The sequence below is a fragment of the Molothrus aeneus genome, chromosome 8 (assembly GCF_037042795.1).
Source record: "Molothrus aeneus isolate 106 chromosome 8, BPBGC_Maene_1.0, whole genome shotgun sequence".
NCBI lineage: Eukaryota > Metazoa > Chordata > Aves > Passeriformes > Icteridae > Molothrus > Molothrus aeneus.
The window spans coordinates 4,369,915-4,387,368 of NC_089653.1; the positions used below are offsets into that span (position 1 = coordinate 4,369,915).

Genomic DNA, 17,454 nt, shown 5'->3' on the forward strand with positions numbered 1-17,454 from the left:
GTCTAAACCACATCACGTGGATTTGCCTCCTTTGTTGTGTATCCAGAGCTTGAGACAGCTTTGATATTTTTGTGTGTGTGTCACCATGATATTTTCTGAAAAATCCCTTCACCAGGAGTTCTTCTGGGAAGCTTCAGCTTCTCCCTGTTTTGCTGCTTTGGAATGTGGAGATTGTTTATCCAAACATGTGAATTGTTTTTAATTATTGACCAATCACAGCCAGCTGTGTCAGACTCTCTGAGTCAGTCAGGAGCTTTCATTATCATTCTTGTTAAGCTTTCTGATGTCTCCTTTCTCTTTTTTTAGTACAGTTTTAGTATAGCATTCTTTAATATAATATCATAAAGTAATAAATCAGCCTTCTGAGAACTTGGAGTCAGATTTTCATCTCTCACCTCGTCCTGGGGACCTCACAAACACCACGTGTGTGTATATTTATGGATTATTGCTGGATGTATAGGAATTTAAAGTGCTCCAGGCTGGGCTGGACAGGGCTTGGAGCAGCCTGGCATAGTGGAAGGTGTCCCTGCCCATGGCACAGGGATGGACTTTAAAGTCTCTTCCAATCCAAGCCATTCAATGATTCTTTGATAATACTTTATAAAACATTGAAATATATGATATTGATCTATCACAGTTGTGGTATAAATAGATATTTAAATATAAATATGGCTAATTGTCCTAAATCCAGCTGTAAAGCACTTGATTAACGCCTCCTGGGTTAACAGGAGAGCAGCCACAGCTTGGAAGTGCTGGGAATTGTGATAATTTTGGGGTCCCCTGTTTGGAGAGGAAAGATGAATCTGACTCCATGTTCTCAGAAGGCTAATTCATTATTTTATGATATTATATTAAAGAATGCTATACTAAACTACACTAAAGAATAGAGAAAGGATACTTACAGAAGGCTTAAAAAGACACTAATAAAAATCTTGTGACTCTCTCCAGAGCCTTGACACAGCCTGACTGTGATTGGTCATTAAGTTAAAACAATCCACATGAAACCAATCAAACAATGACCAGTTGGTAAACAATGTTCAAACCACATTCCAAAGCAGCAAACACAGGAGAAGCAAATCAGATAATTATTGTTTTCATTTTCCTCTGAGGCTTCTCAGCTTGTCAGGAGAGGAAATCCTGGCAAAGGGGATTTTTCAGAAAATATGATGGTGACAGGGAATGGCATTCCCACATCTCCCAGTTTTGGGAATTCTTTCAGTGGAATCATTAATATTCAGAATTTTAATCTATTTGAATGCACTGCTGAGATCCAAGTGCCAGTGATGCAGCCCTAGGCAGCCTGGCCTTGGCTCCCAGTGAATCCCTGGACAAACAGCAGAGCCAAACTGAGGGGAGAGGCAGAGAAGTGTGCTGAACCCCACAGGCAGAGGCTGCCAGGGATGGAAACTCTTCCTGCCACTCTGGGTGCTGAAATCTGGGATCCCAGCTCCTGTCTGCAGCCACTTCAGCAGCTCAGTTTGTGTGCTGAGGGTCACTTGCCAGCCTTTGTCTTGTTCCTTCCTTTCATGTTAATTTTCTCATTTTAATTCCAATGAAAGACTGAATTTCAAAAGGCACAAATGTTAAAAAAATAAAACACAACCCAAAATTCTTCCCAGTTGCTCATGGAGATCCTGTTGTGGCTCCTGGTGGAGAATGGGATCTTGGAGGAGATTTCATGGCTTAATTCAGCTTTCAGAGCTGTCCTGGGCCTTTAAGCATCCTTCCTGCTCCACACTGCCCAATTAGTATGGATCAGGTGGCCTTGAGATGCCTCTGGTTAATTAACAGAGGCTGAACACAGTCCTGCCTTTGTGGGATTGTGTGGCAACAGTGAATAGGAGAGGGAAAATGTGCAAAATTAATTAGCTTTCCATAGAATCTGTGGTTTTTAGGCTTGTTTAGGAGTGAGGATGGCTCTTGGATAAAGGGAATCAGGTCCCTGGTCTGTCCTGCAGCCTCTGCCATCACCAAGGCAGGTATTGATGTGAAACAGAGGCAGAAATCAGATTGGAGGGAGAACTCAAACAGGGAAGAGTAAAAGATTTTGGTTAAGAAAAAATATGTTAATGTTGTTATTTATTTATTTATTTATTTTTTATTAAAGGAAGCACTCTGGGGAGTGCTTACTGGAGGAGCTGTGGTGTTGGGTAATGCTGCCTGTGGGGGCATCAAATCAGCTTCAGTCCCACCTGACTCCATCACAAATGGACAAAATTTTGACTCGAGTTGTACTTCCATTAATTTTTCAAATGGTGCTCATGAGAACACAGCTTTGGGTTTGCAGGTGCACCAGGAAATAAAAGCTTTTTTGGGGAAAAAAAGCATTAGAAAATAAAAAGCAGCTGGAGAAACTGGAGTGCAGGAATACAATGGAGTCAGTGGCAGGAGCTGCTCTAGCTTTGGATTGGGATAAAATGTGTTGTTTGGAGTTAAATTTTCCTTTTGATTTTCTTGAATGTGGGCACAGACCACGTGAAGGGAATTAAAAATAATCTCCTGCTTGTATTAGCATAGGAAAGGAGTTCGGTATTTCCTGGTTTCTGAGGATTCTTGTCAGGAATGTCTCTGTGTGTGTTCATTGCTCATCCTTTGCTTTCCTGCAGTGGTAGAAATGGGGCAGGATTTGGGGTTTTTCTTCCCCAGTTCTGCAAAACTTATTGAAAGATGATGTCAATGTGAAAACCTTTGGGGCTCTGATTACTTCCTAATTCCCAATATCCCATCCAGCCCTGCCCTCTGGCACTCTGAAGCCATTCCTGTGTCCTGTCCCTCCATCCCTTGTCCCCAGTCCCTCTCCAGCTCTCCTGTATTGGTTCCTCTGGGTCTGGATTTGAAGGCACTTCAAATGGTAGTTTCATGTTCAGACTCAGGTGTTTATTATTTGTTATCAGTAAAACAGCCTCACTACTGTGAGTTCAGCATTAGAAGGCACAAAATGGCAACAATCTTTTGTTCCAAGGTCTTTTAAGACTAAACTATCCATTTAAGAGCTGACACCTGGATTATTTTCCCTTTTAACCCAATAACTGATCCCAAAGAGCTGCAATGGGGACTTTTCTGCCCAATTACAAAATGCCACCCAAACCCATGGAGAAGGAGGAAGAAGCAGCATGAAGAAGAAACCCAGGGTGACACCCTGTGCCCTCCATCTTGCTTCCATCCACAGCACACTAAAAATCCCCAAACCTCAATTTCTCACCCAGTGATACACCTGCACTGCTCTCTATAATCTGTTGCACACTTTTGTGGATGTTATATATTCCAGTCTATCTTGAAGTCTGGGAAACTTTCTCCATGGATGAGGGTCAGAGTCAGTGCTCCCCTGGGGATCAGGGCACCCCAGAGCAGACAGAGAAATATCCCAGTGCTCTGGGTTTCCACATCCTGGAGCCCCTTTAGGCCCTGGCAGGGGCTCTGAGCTCTCCCTGGAGCCTTCTCCTCTCCAGGTGAGCACCCCCAGCTCTCCCAGCCTGGCTCTAGAGGGGCTCCAGCCCTGGGGCATCTCCATGGCCTCCTCTGGACTCACTTCAAAAGCTCCAGGTCTCAGGTCAGACACCCACTGCAGGTGGGGTAGAAAACCTGTTGCCATTTCTTCCCATTTGATTTAACATCAAATACCTCCTCTTTTTCCTCCAGTAAAATGCTTGTTCTGGACACAGAGGAAGGCATTTCCTGGAGTTCCATGCTCTTGGCACATGTGGGAGCTTCAGGTCTTCTCCTGGTAGGACCTGCTGGGTGTTTTGTGTCAGGTGCCAGGAGCAGCTTTTGGCCTCTGCCAAATGCACTTTTCAGGCAGGGAAGGGTGTTCTCTTTTTAATTGAGATTTATGAAATGAATTTAGAAACCTCTCAAGAAGCAGCTTTTGCTCAGGCTGAAAATCCCAGTGGTATCAGAGGGATCTTTATCCAGAGCTTTCCATGCAGAGCTGGATTCCTCTGGAGACAGGGGGAGTTTATTAACATCTCATTTACTGTCAGAAGTCCCCCTGCCCTTGTCTCTGGGCTCCTTTGCTACACCCCAAGCAGAGGAGCTGGGTTGTTGGATTTCTTTCAAGTGTGTGTTGTAAAATCCACTGGAGTTAGGCCAGAGCACCCCTGCTAGGGAATTGCATCTCCTCCACCTGTCCAAAGCACCTGGATGCATGGAAATCTCCATGAGAATCCCAAGGACACTCAGAAGGATGGGAGCTGTAAGATATTTTCAGCTGTCAGAGAAGAAATTCTTCCCTGGCAGGGTGGGCAGGCCCTGGCACAGGGTGCCCAGAGCAGCTGTGGCTGCCCCTGGATCCCTGGCAGTGCCCAAGGCCAGGCTGGATGGGGCTTGGAGCAGCCTGGGATAGAGTGGGAGGTGTCCCTGCCCATGGCAGGGGTGGAATAGGATGATCCTTAATATCCCTTCCAACCCAAACCATGCTTCTTCCAAGAGAGTTCTGTAGTTCCCTGTTTTCCAGCTGCCTTTCCAGCACTTTCCCAGCTTTTCCCCATTCTTTGGGCACCTCCTTCTCCTCAATCAAGCTCCCAGTGGTGGGAAAAGCCACTCCAGCAGTGCCATGGTCACCAGCAGGACACGTGGCAAAGGCAGCATCAAACAGAAAAAACTTCCCCAAATTTGCTTTGTCCTGGGATTTTCTTTCTTTAATTTATTGTTATTATTTTTGGCATTGGTGCATTGAGTGGATGATCAGGTTTCCAAGAGTCACTGATAAAATGTTAATTTCTAAATCTGCCCCTCTCAGGTTATGCAGGTGTTGGGATTTAAATATTTCCTATTTCCAGTTGGATTAAACCTATCTATGAGATATTTTAATTTTTTTTACGCTCTCTAAGCGGATTCTCCAGCTGATCTGTCAGTTATGAAAGAAAGGAAAAAAGAAAAACAAACATTTTTTTTCCTGTAATCTTAGATATTTTCCAGGGTTTCACAGATATGAAAAGGAAGGATTTAAGCAAATCCATAATTTATTATTTGCCCTGGTGGATTTGGAGGCTCTATTAGAGACATGCAGGATGGATGTGGATTTTTCATGGCACCTGGGACAACAGAGAGTTCACAGGGGAGAACTCAGGAGCTCCAAGTTGTCTCTTCCCTGATCCAGCCTTGTTCCTAATTTCCCAATATCTGTTTGTTTACTGTTCCCACTTTCCAGAGGCTCTACAGCCACCCTGGGGCGAGGAACCCATGGAATCTGCTTTGCCAGGCATTTTCTTTGTTGCAGACAGCTTGGGACCAATGGGTTGGTGGTTGTCCTTCACTTCCTGGGCAGAGAAAATGCAATCAAATAATTCTGACTGAAATTTAATTAAAATTTGGGCATTGGGGGTGGTTTTACTGTGGGTGGAGGTGGCTCGGCTCAAGCCCCTCTTCCCAAGCTGTGTTCCTGACAGCCTGAACCAAGTGATTTTTGGGATGGATCTTCCCGTGGATGAGTTTGCTGGTTTGTGCTGAGGGCTTTGCTTTCAGTGCTGGATTCTTTGGGAGAAGCTTGGAAGGAGTGTATGTGGCTCTCTGGTCTTTCGGGCATCTCCTCTTGGGAATTTGTTCATCAATTTCCAAAATTCCCTAATTCTCACCCACAAATCACTACTTACAGACATGTATGGGCTAATTTTGGTGGGAATGAACCCCAGAATGAAAATCCAGCTTGGTGCTTACTCAAAAAAATTCCATGACTTCCACCCTTCAACCCTGAAGAAGTTAACACAAACAATGCCTTTTTACCTGTAAAAACAGGGGAAAAAATATTATCAGCAATTATATTAAGGAAAACCTAAATATTAATTACCCTGATGAGTGTTTTCCCTTTGATTCCAACATTTCCCTGCTGGATTTTCCCATAGTGTTGCCCACAGTGACACCTGCTGGAATCTGGGACAGGGTTGGCATGCAGGTCCTGCTGAGTGAGTCCTGCCAGGGATTAATTAGGAAAAAAAAAATGAAGGGAACACTTTATGAGGTGATGGAGACATCTGTGGCCACCCAAGGAATGGCCACCAGGCTTGGAATGCTGGGAATATCAGCTGGAGACCCTCCATCCATGGGATCAATAGTTAAAACCCAGCTTTAAAGCAAAGGTCAAACACGAAGATGGGGAGATCCTCTTCCCATCCCCAGACCTCCTCAAAGTATGGCTGGGTCCTTTTCCAGGGAATTTATTTCCCTTGGGAAATGGGGTTGCTCACACTTGAGGCTTTGTGCCTCTCTGGTTTTAAACATCCCCTCAGAGGGATGGATTTGAAATTCCCCATTCTCAGGGTGGCATTTGCAGTGTTTGAGTTGTAATAATGGGAATTGAAAAGTGTCCTCAAGATGGAAAAAGCCATTTCTTAATCCATGGGATGGGCATGTTGCCAGCTTTAAGCTGCTGCTGTCCCAGGATTTTCCCTGTGTGGGATGGGATCCCATCTCCATTGGGGTCAGACCCCTCTGTTTGTAAATCCAAATGGCCATTTCCCACATTCCTGCAGAAAAAGCCATGCAAAGTAGAATTCAGAGTTTAAATAAGCCCCGGTGAAGGAATTTTGGGGTCATTGTGTCCTTGCCTGGTAAGGAAGGGGTCAGCTGTGCCTTGTGCTAAAAATCTGACATAGATTACATTTCCCAGCCTTGCCCTGGTTTTGTTTTTGGTTTTTTTTTTAGGACTGATATAAGAGATGCTCCCAAAAAGTCTGCCCTAAAGCACAAAATAGCTGGGAAAAATCCAATATTTCTGAGTGGGGTCATTGCATGAGAGATTGATTGAAGTGTTGCTGCTGCAGGGGCAGTTCTTGATGTGCTTCATCCTTCAGAAATCTCAACTTTTACCATCTTCTGAATTCAGGATGTGATTTATTTTTATTCTTCACACCTTCCTCTTTAGTTACCTTCCTCTTTAGTTACCAGTTGTCCAAAATCCTGGAATAAGTTGGAGGCAATGGAAATGTCATGTAAAATTCCTCCAGGCAAAGCTGGAATAGGCTCCTGCAGCTCCAGCCACATCAATTTTAGCAGCAGAGATTCTGTTAAACAGTAAAAATTACTGATTTCTGCACTTAGGGAGCAGATATTTTGCATTTCTATTGTAAAACACAGGTTTTATCCCAATTTTCCAAATTCTGTTGTCAAGGAGACGGTGATAAGCCAGGTGAGTGGCTCAAGGCAGCTTCTTTTTCATTTGGGAGAAGTTTTTATTGATGTTTCAAAAATTGAGATTTCACCTTTTCCCAGTTTATACATAGAGTGAAAGTTCACTTGCTGCTTTAATAAATATATTTGGAGCAAACATTTGATCTTATGGAAGTGTGATTCACTTCCAGAATTCCTTGTTGAGCAGACTGGGAATAGAGGCTGAGTTTGTATCATGTGGGTTGATAAAATACTGCATTTTTTGTACCTTTTGGGGAGTTGATGAGAGAAATCAAGGGAAAAGAAGGATATTTTCCAGCAACAGCCAAAATCCATGGGGATATAACAGGGAATATGAGTGTTTAATTCACCTGCCAAACCTAGGGCTGGTTGTCACCTGCACAGAACCCTCAAAGTGGAAGCAATTGGTGAATTCAGGGGTATAAACTGGGAAAATGACCTGTTCCAGTGGAAGTCTGTTGAGGATGAATAAATCCAATGCTTTCTGTGATTTCCCTTCCAGTAAAGTTGGTTTTCAGTGATAATTTGAAGTGCATTTTCATATGGAGATGTAGAGTCTCCTCTTCAGTCTAGACCACAAAAAGAAAATACATTTCATAGCAGGTGACTGGAAAAGTGGCTGAATATATTGAATTAATGTGCATTTTTTTATTCCTCCTGATCGATTCTGAAATGAGTTTGGATCCTGGTGGCAATGCAAATGCCTGGGGTGAATAAGCATGTGAAATTTGGAGGAAATGAAGGAAAAGAAATGAAACAAATGTGTTGATTTAAGTTGTTTACTTCCAGTTTCATTTTGGCAAGGAATTGATTCCCACTCTAATAACTGTGGAACAGACCTGTGGATTTAGGGAGGGCAATGGGATTTCTACAAACATTCTCCCATTATGATGAGGGAAACAAAATCAGAGCTGTTTGGGAAAGGATTGAAGAGCAGCTCTTTGTGCATTTCAATGAAATTTAATTAAACCCCCATGGACTTGAGCTGCTGGTGATTGGTTTTGTGGTGCTGTGCCATCATGGGGTTCTGTTTCTGGTTGGATTTCCTAAAGTTCCTGTGTTTAATGTCCAAAGGAGGCTGGGAATGTCATGGAATTATAGAGATTTCAATCCTACAAAAGCCTAAAATTACATTAATGTGACTGGCCCAGGGTGCACAAAGTCTTAAGTTTTTTAATTGTGTTTTTATTTTTGCTGAATTTTACTGTTTGCTAGTTTTTACTCCGGGTGACTGATGAATTGATTCCACTCTGTTGCCTGGGGATCTTTTTTCTAATTACTGATTCTCAGCTAATTCTCCACATTTCACAGTCATTATCTGTGAATCTGGTACTATTTAAATTCCTAAGCAAAGCTTTTTGGGGGTTTTGACCCCAATTTGTGGCTTGATCTGTAGCCTAATCCCACTACTGCCCTTTACCCAACTAGTTTATCTGTTATCTCCCCTGGGAATGAATCCTAATTTTTCCCATATCAGTTCATCTTGTTTTCCTGGAAAATCTTGTTGCTACACTCCTCTCCCATTTCTCCTGACCCCATGCTGCTCTCACCCTCTGTCATCCCTCTGCTCTCTTAATCTTTGAACTCTTTGAGTTCTCCCTCTTGATCTTTGAGGTTGGTCTTGACCTTTTGCCTTCTTCACCTCCCTCTCTATCTCTGAACTTCAGCATCCTAAACCTCCCCAAATTCCTGTTTCTTCTCAGCAGGCAGTCCTTAAAAAAGAGCCAAGTTTGAAGCACAACAAATCCTCAGCCACACAAGCCAGCTCCTGCTCTCCAGCCAGTCCAGGGGCCTTCCAGGAATGGCTGAAGGAAAGGGCCAGGATCTCCTCCCATCTCGTGCACCTTCCCTTTGGGAAGCAGGAGCCTGGGCCATCGTTTGCCAAACATGGTCCCTTATCCACCTTGCTGCCTTTTAATTATCCCTGAAAATTACACTCAGCAGAAGTTGGGTTGAAGTCCAGTAGAATGGGAAAAAAGGAGATAAAAGCACAGCCAAAAGGACAGTGTCATGTTTTTCATGACTAGGAGATGAAACCATTGAGGTTTATCCCTAGTTTGTGTCCTTCTCCTTAGTACTGCTTGGTTTAGGGGGATTCTGAGATGAGCTGTGTTTGTTCTATGGCAAACCTAATAAATCCTCTCTGATAGCTCACAAATGCTCCTAATTATCCACTGTTAATTGGCATGAGGAGAGTTTTGTGAGGGTTGGATGTTCAGGTGTAAAGACCTTGACTTTGGTGGTGTAAAAGGAAACCAAACTGCTCAGCTGTGGGCTCTGGGTCATGGAAATGCCAGAGATGTGGAGCTGCTGCTTCTTTCCATGAGATAATTCAACCTTCAGGCAGCTTCTGAATTATCACAACAGTAGTGTCTTATTTATACCTCAATGCAAAAAACTTGAATTCCTGGTGGAAATTCAGCCTGGGTTTCAGGACCAGCAGTTTCACCTGAGGAGTTGTCAGAGCTTTGGTCAGAGTTGGAAAAGTCACAGTTTGGAGATGGCCTTTTGCTCTAAATTGGAATGTGTTGAGTTTCTCTCTTCCACAGTTCCCATGAATAACTTTATTCCCATCTCCTGTCTTGTCCTAGCAGCTCAGCTGGGAGAGGGCTGGGTCTAGCTCAGTTTGTGGAGTTTTTTGCCTTTGAGACACTGAAATGGGAGGAGGTTTTGAGGAAAAGGAAGAGCAGGAGGATGCCAGCCCTATCTCCTTCCCTCTTGCTCACTCTCAGCACACCAGAGGGAACAGCAGTGCCAAAAACCAAAAGAAACAACCAGAAATTAAAGCAATCATTTAACCAAAGAGCTTCAAATTAAGGACATTTCTCACATCTTTGCACTTCAGGAACAGCAGGGCCCTGTTGTTTATTCCTTTGGTTTATCCATTTCAGTGTGTATCCCATGGATTAGGTGGAGGCTGTACTTGCTTTTGCTTCAATGAAATAGTTGTTGAATATCCTTTTTTTACTCTTCTCATACATCCTTTTAGATTCCTTTTCCCTGGAGCAATCCCTGTTCCTGAGTCTTCAGCAGCACAGATTATATCTTGATATAATACAGGTTTTATCTTGTTGAGGACAGATGAACTCATTGTGGGGAGTCATCTCTTAAATCATAGTTTAGTTTTAAGCAGTTGTTCTTGGACCAGGGAGTTGGATCAATAATCCTCATGTGTCCCAACTATTTCCAACCCTAGAATTCCAGGATTTTTATTATTCTGGAAGCCGAGCTGTGTCCATGCACAGCCAGCCCCTTTTGGAGGTGTATTAAGAGCCTTGCTCAGGCATGGTTTTGCAGGAATTGGAAGGAATCCATAAAGGCAGAAGGCCCCACAATTGGAGAGGACAGCCAGAGTGTCCAGCTCATTCCCAGGAGTGTTTTCCTCAATGCTGTCACAGCCCATTAAGGAGCCACAGTGAATTAGTGCAGAGGAAATGTCTCCCAAAAGGATTGGACAGGGAGACAGGCTCCTGTCACTGTCACAGCACAGCTTTTGCTCTAAAGTACATACTCAGTGCTGGTGGGATAGCAAAGAGCTGTATCTTTAAGGAGGAAGAGTAAGTTTGTAATGCCATCAGTTTGAAAAACTAAACAAAAAAATTGCTGCAGGATATTGCAGCTCAGTTAGAGCCAGCTGAGTGAAAATGACAGGATCATGGAATGGTTTGGGTGGGAAGGGACTTTAAAGTCCATCCTGTTCCACACCTTCCACTGTCCCAGGCTGCTCCAAGCCCAAAGTCCAACCTGGCCTTGGGCACTGCCAGGGATCCAGGGGCAGCCCCAGCTGCTCTGGGCACCCTGTGCCAGGGCCTGCCCACCCTGCCAGGGAACAATTCCTCATTCCCAATATCCCACCCAGCCCTGCCCTCTGGCAGTGGGAAGCCATTCCCTGTGTCCTGTCCCTCCATCCCTTGGAAATAGTTTTCTCTCCATCTTTCTTGCAGGCTCCCTTCAGGTCCTAGAAGGTCACAATGAGGTCCCCTTCCTCATCTCCTTTCTCAATTCTGTGTTCATAATTATTGTCAAATTAAGGACGTGAGTTAACCCTCTCTTCCCCTCCTCATTTCCCACTTGTTGCCCTCTAGTTAAGCTGCTTCTTGGGTCTTGAGATGTCTTAAGTGTCAAAATTTAGGGATAAATGAGGAGAGGACCAGAAAAGCATAATCTTCCCCTCTGGCTATTTCAAGCAGCAGCATTTTTAGATAATCCCTGGGAGTAGGACACACTGTAAAACCAGGGAAACAAATCTGTGTGATTTTTAAGTTCAGTACAGAAGACTGATATTTACCTGCTTGGTTTTCCACCGTTTTCAGCAAATAAATATATTTTTCCATTTATTTTGTTTGCATACCTGTTGTCATTTTAGGATGTTTAAGGCAGCAAATCCTGAACAGGGAAAATAGATCTTCTAAAAGCTGCTTCTGTTTGGAGTTTTGCTGTCAGTTCTGTGAATATTTTTTAAAGCACCAGCAAAATAACCATATTTAGGTTATTTTTATTTTATTTCAAAAACACCCTGGATGCAATGGGTGGGACATGGAGAACTGTCATCAACCCTGTGTTGCTGTCACTGGTTTTTGTGGTCCAAACCCAGCTCCAGCTTTGAAGTCCTCGTTTCAAAGCCACCTTTGTGCCTCTGCTCCCCTGAGGGGACCTTTGGCGCCGTGGGTCACGGAGCATTCCAAACTCCCTGGTTCCCACTTTTTCCCAGATGTTCTCAGCATAAACAGTCAGAGGCGTCCAGGGAGAGGAAAAATGAGCTTTTTCTCAAGTTTAACTGTTGGGTTGGTCTCTAGAGTGAAGGTTTCTCCGTGAGGCCTGGTCCAGCTTAAACATCTTGTTTTTAGTCAAGGATTCCTCACAAGACCAGGGCAGACTCTCAAAAATCTCAATTTTAGTCAAGGTTTCTCCACACAACCTGGTCAGCTCTCAAACGTCTCATTTTTAGTTGAGGTTTCTTCACAAGGCCGGGGTAGGCTCTCAAACATCTCAATTTTAGTCAAGGTTTCTCCATGAGGCCTGATTGAGGTTTTTCCATGAGGCCTGATCAAGGTTTCTCCACACAACCTGGTCAGCTCTCAAACATCTCATTTTTAGTCAAGGTTTTGCCATGAGGGCTGGGTGGGATCTTTAACATCTTGTTTTTAGTCAAAGTTTTTTCTTGAGGCCTGGTTGAGGTTTCTCCATGAGGCCTAATTGATATTTAGTCCATGAAGCCTGGTTGAGCTCTCCAACATCTCATTTTTAGTTGTGGTTTCTCTATGAGGCCTGGTCAGGCTCTCAGACATCTCATTTTTGGTGGTATTTAGGAGCAGAAGCTCCAGTTGAAGTTTGTGACTGATCAGCCGAACTCAGTGGGCCAAAGTGCTCAGCCAGATTTGAAGGTCTGAAGTAGCAAAGGTGATGGATTTTTGTGTGGTGGGTGAGATGTGTCCTGGTGTGTTGGGGAGAAAGAAATTAATCACACATTTAACTGTTCTGAGATGGATGGATGGGGGTGGTCACTGAAATATTGTTTGTACATTGCTTTGGGTCCTGTATCTATGGGAGATTTTCATCCTGGGGAGCACTAGAACTTGAAAAAGGAGTTTATTGACAAAATTTGGTGCTGTTGGGCCCCACTGTTCCTAATTTTGTCCATTTTCAATGTAAGTTGGTCTCATAAAAATCCAGTCACTCCTGAAGAGAACTTGCATTGGGTATTTCTTGACTAAAAGAAATGTCCCTGTCCACTCATTGGCATTCTGCACGGAATGAGGGATTTCACAAAATGGGATAGTTGCCTTTTTTAGAGCACATCTGACTCAGTAGTGAGATTGGTACTTCTCCTGTGGGGTACCTGAAGCAGGTCAGGAAGACCTATCCATGTCTTATCCTCTCAAACCTGCTGTGTGAACATTCTTCCCTCCCTCGGTGCTGGGATTTTTTTGCTCACTTTAAGTAAAACAGACAATAGAAGTAAAGGGAATAAAAAACCCTGGTATTTTTATAGGAGCTGTTCTTACTGGACAAACAGAAATCTCCAGGGGAGGCACCTGATGGAGGGCTTCAAAGGGAGGAAGAGCTTCACTTTTGTTCATTTAGGTTGGAAATGCTATTTTGTGGAAGATTCCAGCTTCTCTGTATGCTGAGGGTCAGGATGGGAGGAAACAGCCTCAACTGTGCCAGGGGAGGCTCAGCTTGGACAGCAGCAGCAATTTCTGCATGCAAAGGGTGCTCAGGCCTTGGCAGGGGCTGCCCAGGGAGCTTTGCAGTGCCCAGCCCTGCAGGTGTCCCAGCAAGGGCTGGAGGTGGCACTCAGTGCTCTGGGCAGGGCACAAGGTGGGAATGAGTCACCAGGTGGACTCCTTGCTCTTGGGAGGTCTTTTCCAACCTCAGTCATTCTGGGATTCTGTGAACTTTTGCCAAAAAGCTTCTTCAGAGATCTTTGATGGTACCAGAGGTACCTGAGGAGGTATTGCTGCCTCTCAAGTGGGGCTAAAAGCAAGAGCCTTGTTTTTATTTCCACTTCCATGCGCTCTGAGTGAGCTCTTGGGCACTTTGCCTGCCCAGAATGGTGCTCTGACACTGGGCAAGTAGCAAGAATCCCATTAGAAGGGCAAAGCACAGGGACGAGCTGATTTGTGTTAGAAAACAAGGATTTTAAGAGCAGGAACTCTGCTAAAGGATGGGAAGGATGGGTTGATTCGAGCACGAAAAATTGTGTGTGGAATTAGCTGTGAAAGAAATGGCTTGGAATACATAAGCATGAGGATGTGGGTGGCAGGGAGGGTGGAAAGAGGCACCAGTGAGGAGCAGGTCAAGCAAAATGAAAGCTCTGGGCACTCAAGGAGAGACTAGAGGAATGTGATTGGAATGTTGGAAGAACTTGGCTGAGATTAGAGCTCGGTTTAAAAAAGAAGAGAGGCAACTTTAGGTGCTTTGAAGCTCAAGTTTGTCTTCTTCCCATTACTTTGGAAGAGTTCTGGGTGGGAAGTTTGGGAAGGGCCATGTGTGGGAATGATTGGGAAGATTTAGGGGTGGAATGGTGGAATGGAATTGATGGGTTAGAAGGTTGGGAGAACTTGTGGGTGGGAATTGGTTACAGCAGCAGGACTGAGACTCTATTCTGCAGTTGTTGGTGCTGGTGGTAGTTGGTGAGCAAGACCAAGAAATGGCCTTTTATGGAGCAGGTTTATCATGTTAAATTGCCCAGAAATAGTGTAAAAATACCAATGAATATGGATCACCTGTTGTAAATTTAGAAGCCATTAATCCAGTATTTTCATTAATTAGATTTTTGGGTGCCTACAAGATTCCACTTGAGGGAGGTCTGATCCCAACACCTCCTAAAATCAGGCCCTTCCAAGGAATTTCACCATGGATGGTCAAAAATGTGCACTTTAAACTTGCTCTCCAGAAACACCCAACATAAGCAGTAAAACTGCAATTTTGTGTCCAGGTCTCCTCCAGACTTTTTTTTCCCCTCCCTCTTCCCACTCTGGCACATGAAAATGAGAAAAGCTGGAGGTTCTGTTAACAGTCTGTAAATGATAAAAAGTTTGGGTATAAAGATAAATAAACAAACTCAGGTCAACACAACACCTTTGAAAAAAAATTTCAAGCTTAACCAAATTTGAGGATTTGGATTAATTCCCCAGTTTTAGCTCCAGTCCTTGCTTGTTTATACGTAGTTTGGGATTAGAAGATCTGATGGTGAATGCAGGGCATTTTTGGGGTGATTTTGTCCCAAATTTGGGCTGGAATAGAATAACCAATACCTCCAGCTCTCCTGGTCATGGTTGAAAAATCCAAGAGACATTTATGCCAAGGGAGATGCAGGAGAGGTTGGAGGGGAAGCTCTTGGCATCCCCCAGCCTGCTGTTGGTTGAATTTGCAGTGGCAGAGCATCTGGGATGAAGATTCCAAGGTATGGAGGGAGATCTAAATATCAATTGAAAGTCTTGATTTAGAAAATATTTGGGTTTTTTGGTGATGTGTAAATGCACATTGCTTTTGATGGGGTGACACAAGGGATGAAAGTGTCCTAACAAGTTTAGATGCCAGCATTGATAAGCTGTGACATGAATTTAGCAAGGGCTGTTCCACAAAATAAGGCAAAAATGGACAGATTATACTGCTATAATAACAGGAGAAAAGCAAAACTTACTTGCTGAACAAAACCCTTGCTAGCAAAGCTGGAAAACCACCAAAAAAAAAAAGGAGAAAAAAAATTTTTTATACCAGACTTCCTATTACAGTTTAGTTCACGTAGCTTATTCCCTGTTGGAAATTCCTCTGTCTTGTTGATGTGCTAAAAATGGATCCAGGCTATGAGGATAATTCATCTGGGCACAGGCTGGCACCAGCACAGCCAGAAGAAAAATGGGCAAGCCACAAATGCTTCCAGTTTAATTATTCTATTCCTTACCACAGGACTATCTTTAAGTCACAGCCAATGTCCAGCTGGGATAAAAGGGGTCCAGGGTGATGTTCTTAACAAAGCTGCCAAAATATGGGTTATAGGACAGGCTCTGCTTTGATTTGTTCATCTTCATTTGGTTCCTTTGCCTCTTGCAGACTCACTACGAGAGTGGAGAGTACATCATCCGCCAAGGGGCACGAGGGGACACCTTCTTTATCATCAGCAAAGGAAAGGTGAGTTCACACCTTCCCAGGCCAAGGGGCTCCCAAAATACTGCTCCAGCCTCGCTCTCTCCCCTCTCAGGGCACAAATGTGCCAGAACTTGACATGTAATGGAGCTCCTTGGCTGGGTCAGGAAAGGAAGAGTGGCCTGAAGGACTGAAAATGAAATCCCCTGCTGGTTTCACATGTGCTCCCAGGCAACACTCTGGGGTGGAAACTGTTGTTGAGTCTCTGGGTAAATGGCCACAAAACTCAATTTCTTTGAAATAAATCCTACTCCTAAATACACCCCATGATTTGTTTGCTAAGCATCCCCCTTCCAAGGCTGACTTCCAGGCTTCATTCCCATGGCTCTCTCTTCCCAGCTTCTCCAAATAATAGAAAGGCAGGGATCTCTGAGCTCTCTCCATAGGGAAAAAAAAAAAAGGTCAAAGTTTCTCTTCCACTGCTCACAGGGAAAATATTTTTGACCTCATTTCCCATAAAACACTGATAGGATTTTATAGACCAAGTTTCTTCCTTCTATTCAACAATTATTTTTAATTTTTTTAGCGTGCCTAATACACTTGAGAGACACTTGGCTTCTTTCCACATAGCAGGATGGAGATTTTGGAGGGAATACACACAGTGATTTCCAGCTGCCAATTCATTTTCCACCATCATCTTCCACTTTCTGAGAGCCAGTTTTTATTGTAAGGCAAAAAATGGTCTTTTTCAGTTTAATAAGAATGTCTTGGAGAAGTTTTTGAAATTAAGTTAATCATAGCCTGCAGAAATCCAAGTTAGTTGGTTTGATGCCCTTTCACTTGCCTTCAATCAGAAATAATATTCCCTCTTTTCTCAGAGTGTGGACAATCATGAGCCAAGCTTCAAATCCTTTTTCTTTTGCCATTTTTTCATGGGGAAAAACATTGGGATGGTGCATCTCCCTCCCACATCTCCATCTCCACTCCCACTCCAGGGAGTGTTTGGAGCTATGTTGGCTACAGGGGCTTTTGCCCCACTTGGTCACTGGGTGGATCCCATCCCTTCCCAGCAGCACAGAATCCTGGAATGGCCTGGGTGGAAGGGACCTTAAATCCCATCCAGTGCCACTCCTGCCATGGCAGGGACACCTTCCACTGTCCCAGGCTGCTCCAGCCCCAGTGTCCAACCTGGCCTTGGGCACTGCCAGGGATGCAGGGGCAGCCCCAGCTGCTCTGGGCACCCTGTGCCAGGGCCTGCCCACCCTGCCAGGGAACAATTCCTCATTCCCAATATCCCATCCAGCCCTGCCCTCTGGCACTGGGAGCCATTCCCTGGGTCCTGTCCCTCCATCCCTTGTCCCCAGTCCCTCTCCAGCTCTCCTGGAGCCCCTTTAGGCCCTGGCAGGGGCTCTGAGCTCTCCCCAGAGCCTTCTCCTCTCCAGGTGAGCACCCCCAGCTCTCCCAGCCTGGCTCCAGAGGGGCTCCAGCCCTGGGTACAACTCCATGGTGCCTCTGGACTCATTACAACATTCCCCAATCTACAAAGAAATGTAAAAACCAAATCCCAGTTGTTGGCCTGCAGCCCTTTACCCTCACCCAGAGGATGGAGAAGACCTCCCATGGCCTTGACCACTGCTCCAGAGCCCTGGACTCCTCCTGGAGCAGCTCCTTGGCTTTGTCCCTGGCCTCTGCTCCTTTATCTTGCTGTGATAGCTGCAGGCCAGAAAAAGGGAGCTA

At 44.5% G+C, this 17,454-nt stretch overlaps 1 protein-coding gene across 2 annotated transcripts in view; it reads left to right on the forward strand.

The window, feature by feature from the left end:
* Positions 1–17,454, forward strand: part of PRKG1 (protein kinase cGMP-dependent 1) — a 381,904-nt gene that overhangs the window by 270,431 nt on the left and 94,019 nt on the right. For both annotated transcript variants that reach the window (XM_066554198.1, XM_066554197.1), the window contains exon 6: positions 15,685–15,762. In XM_066554198.1, coding sequence (XP_066410295.1) covers positions 15,685–15,762 — 78 coding nt within the window. The remainder of the gene's footprint in view (positions 1–15,684; positions 15,763–17,454) is intronic.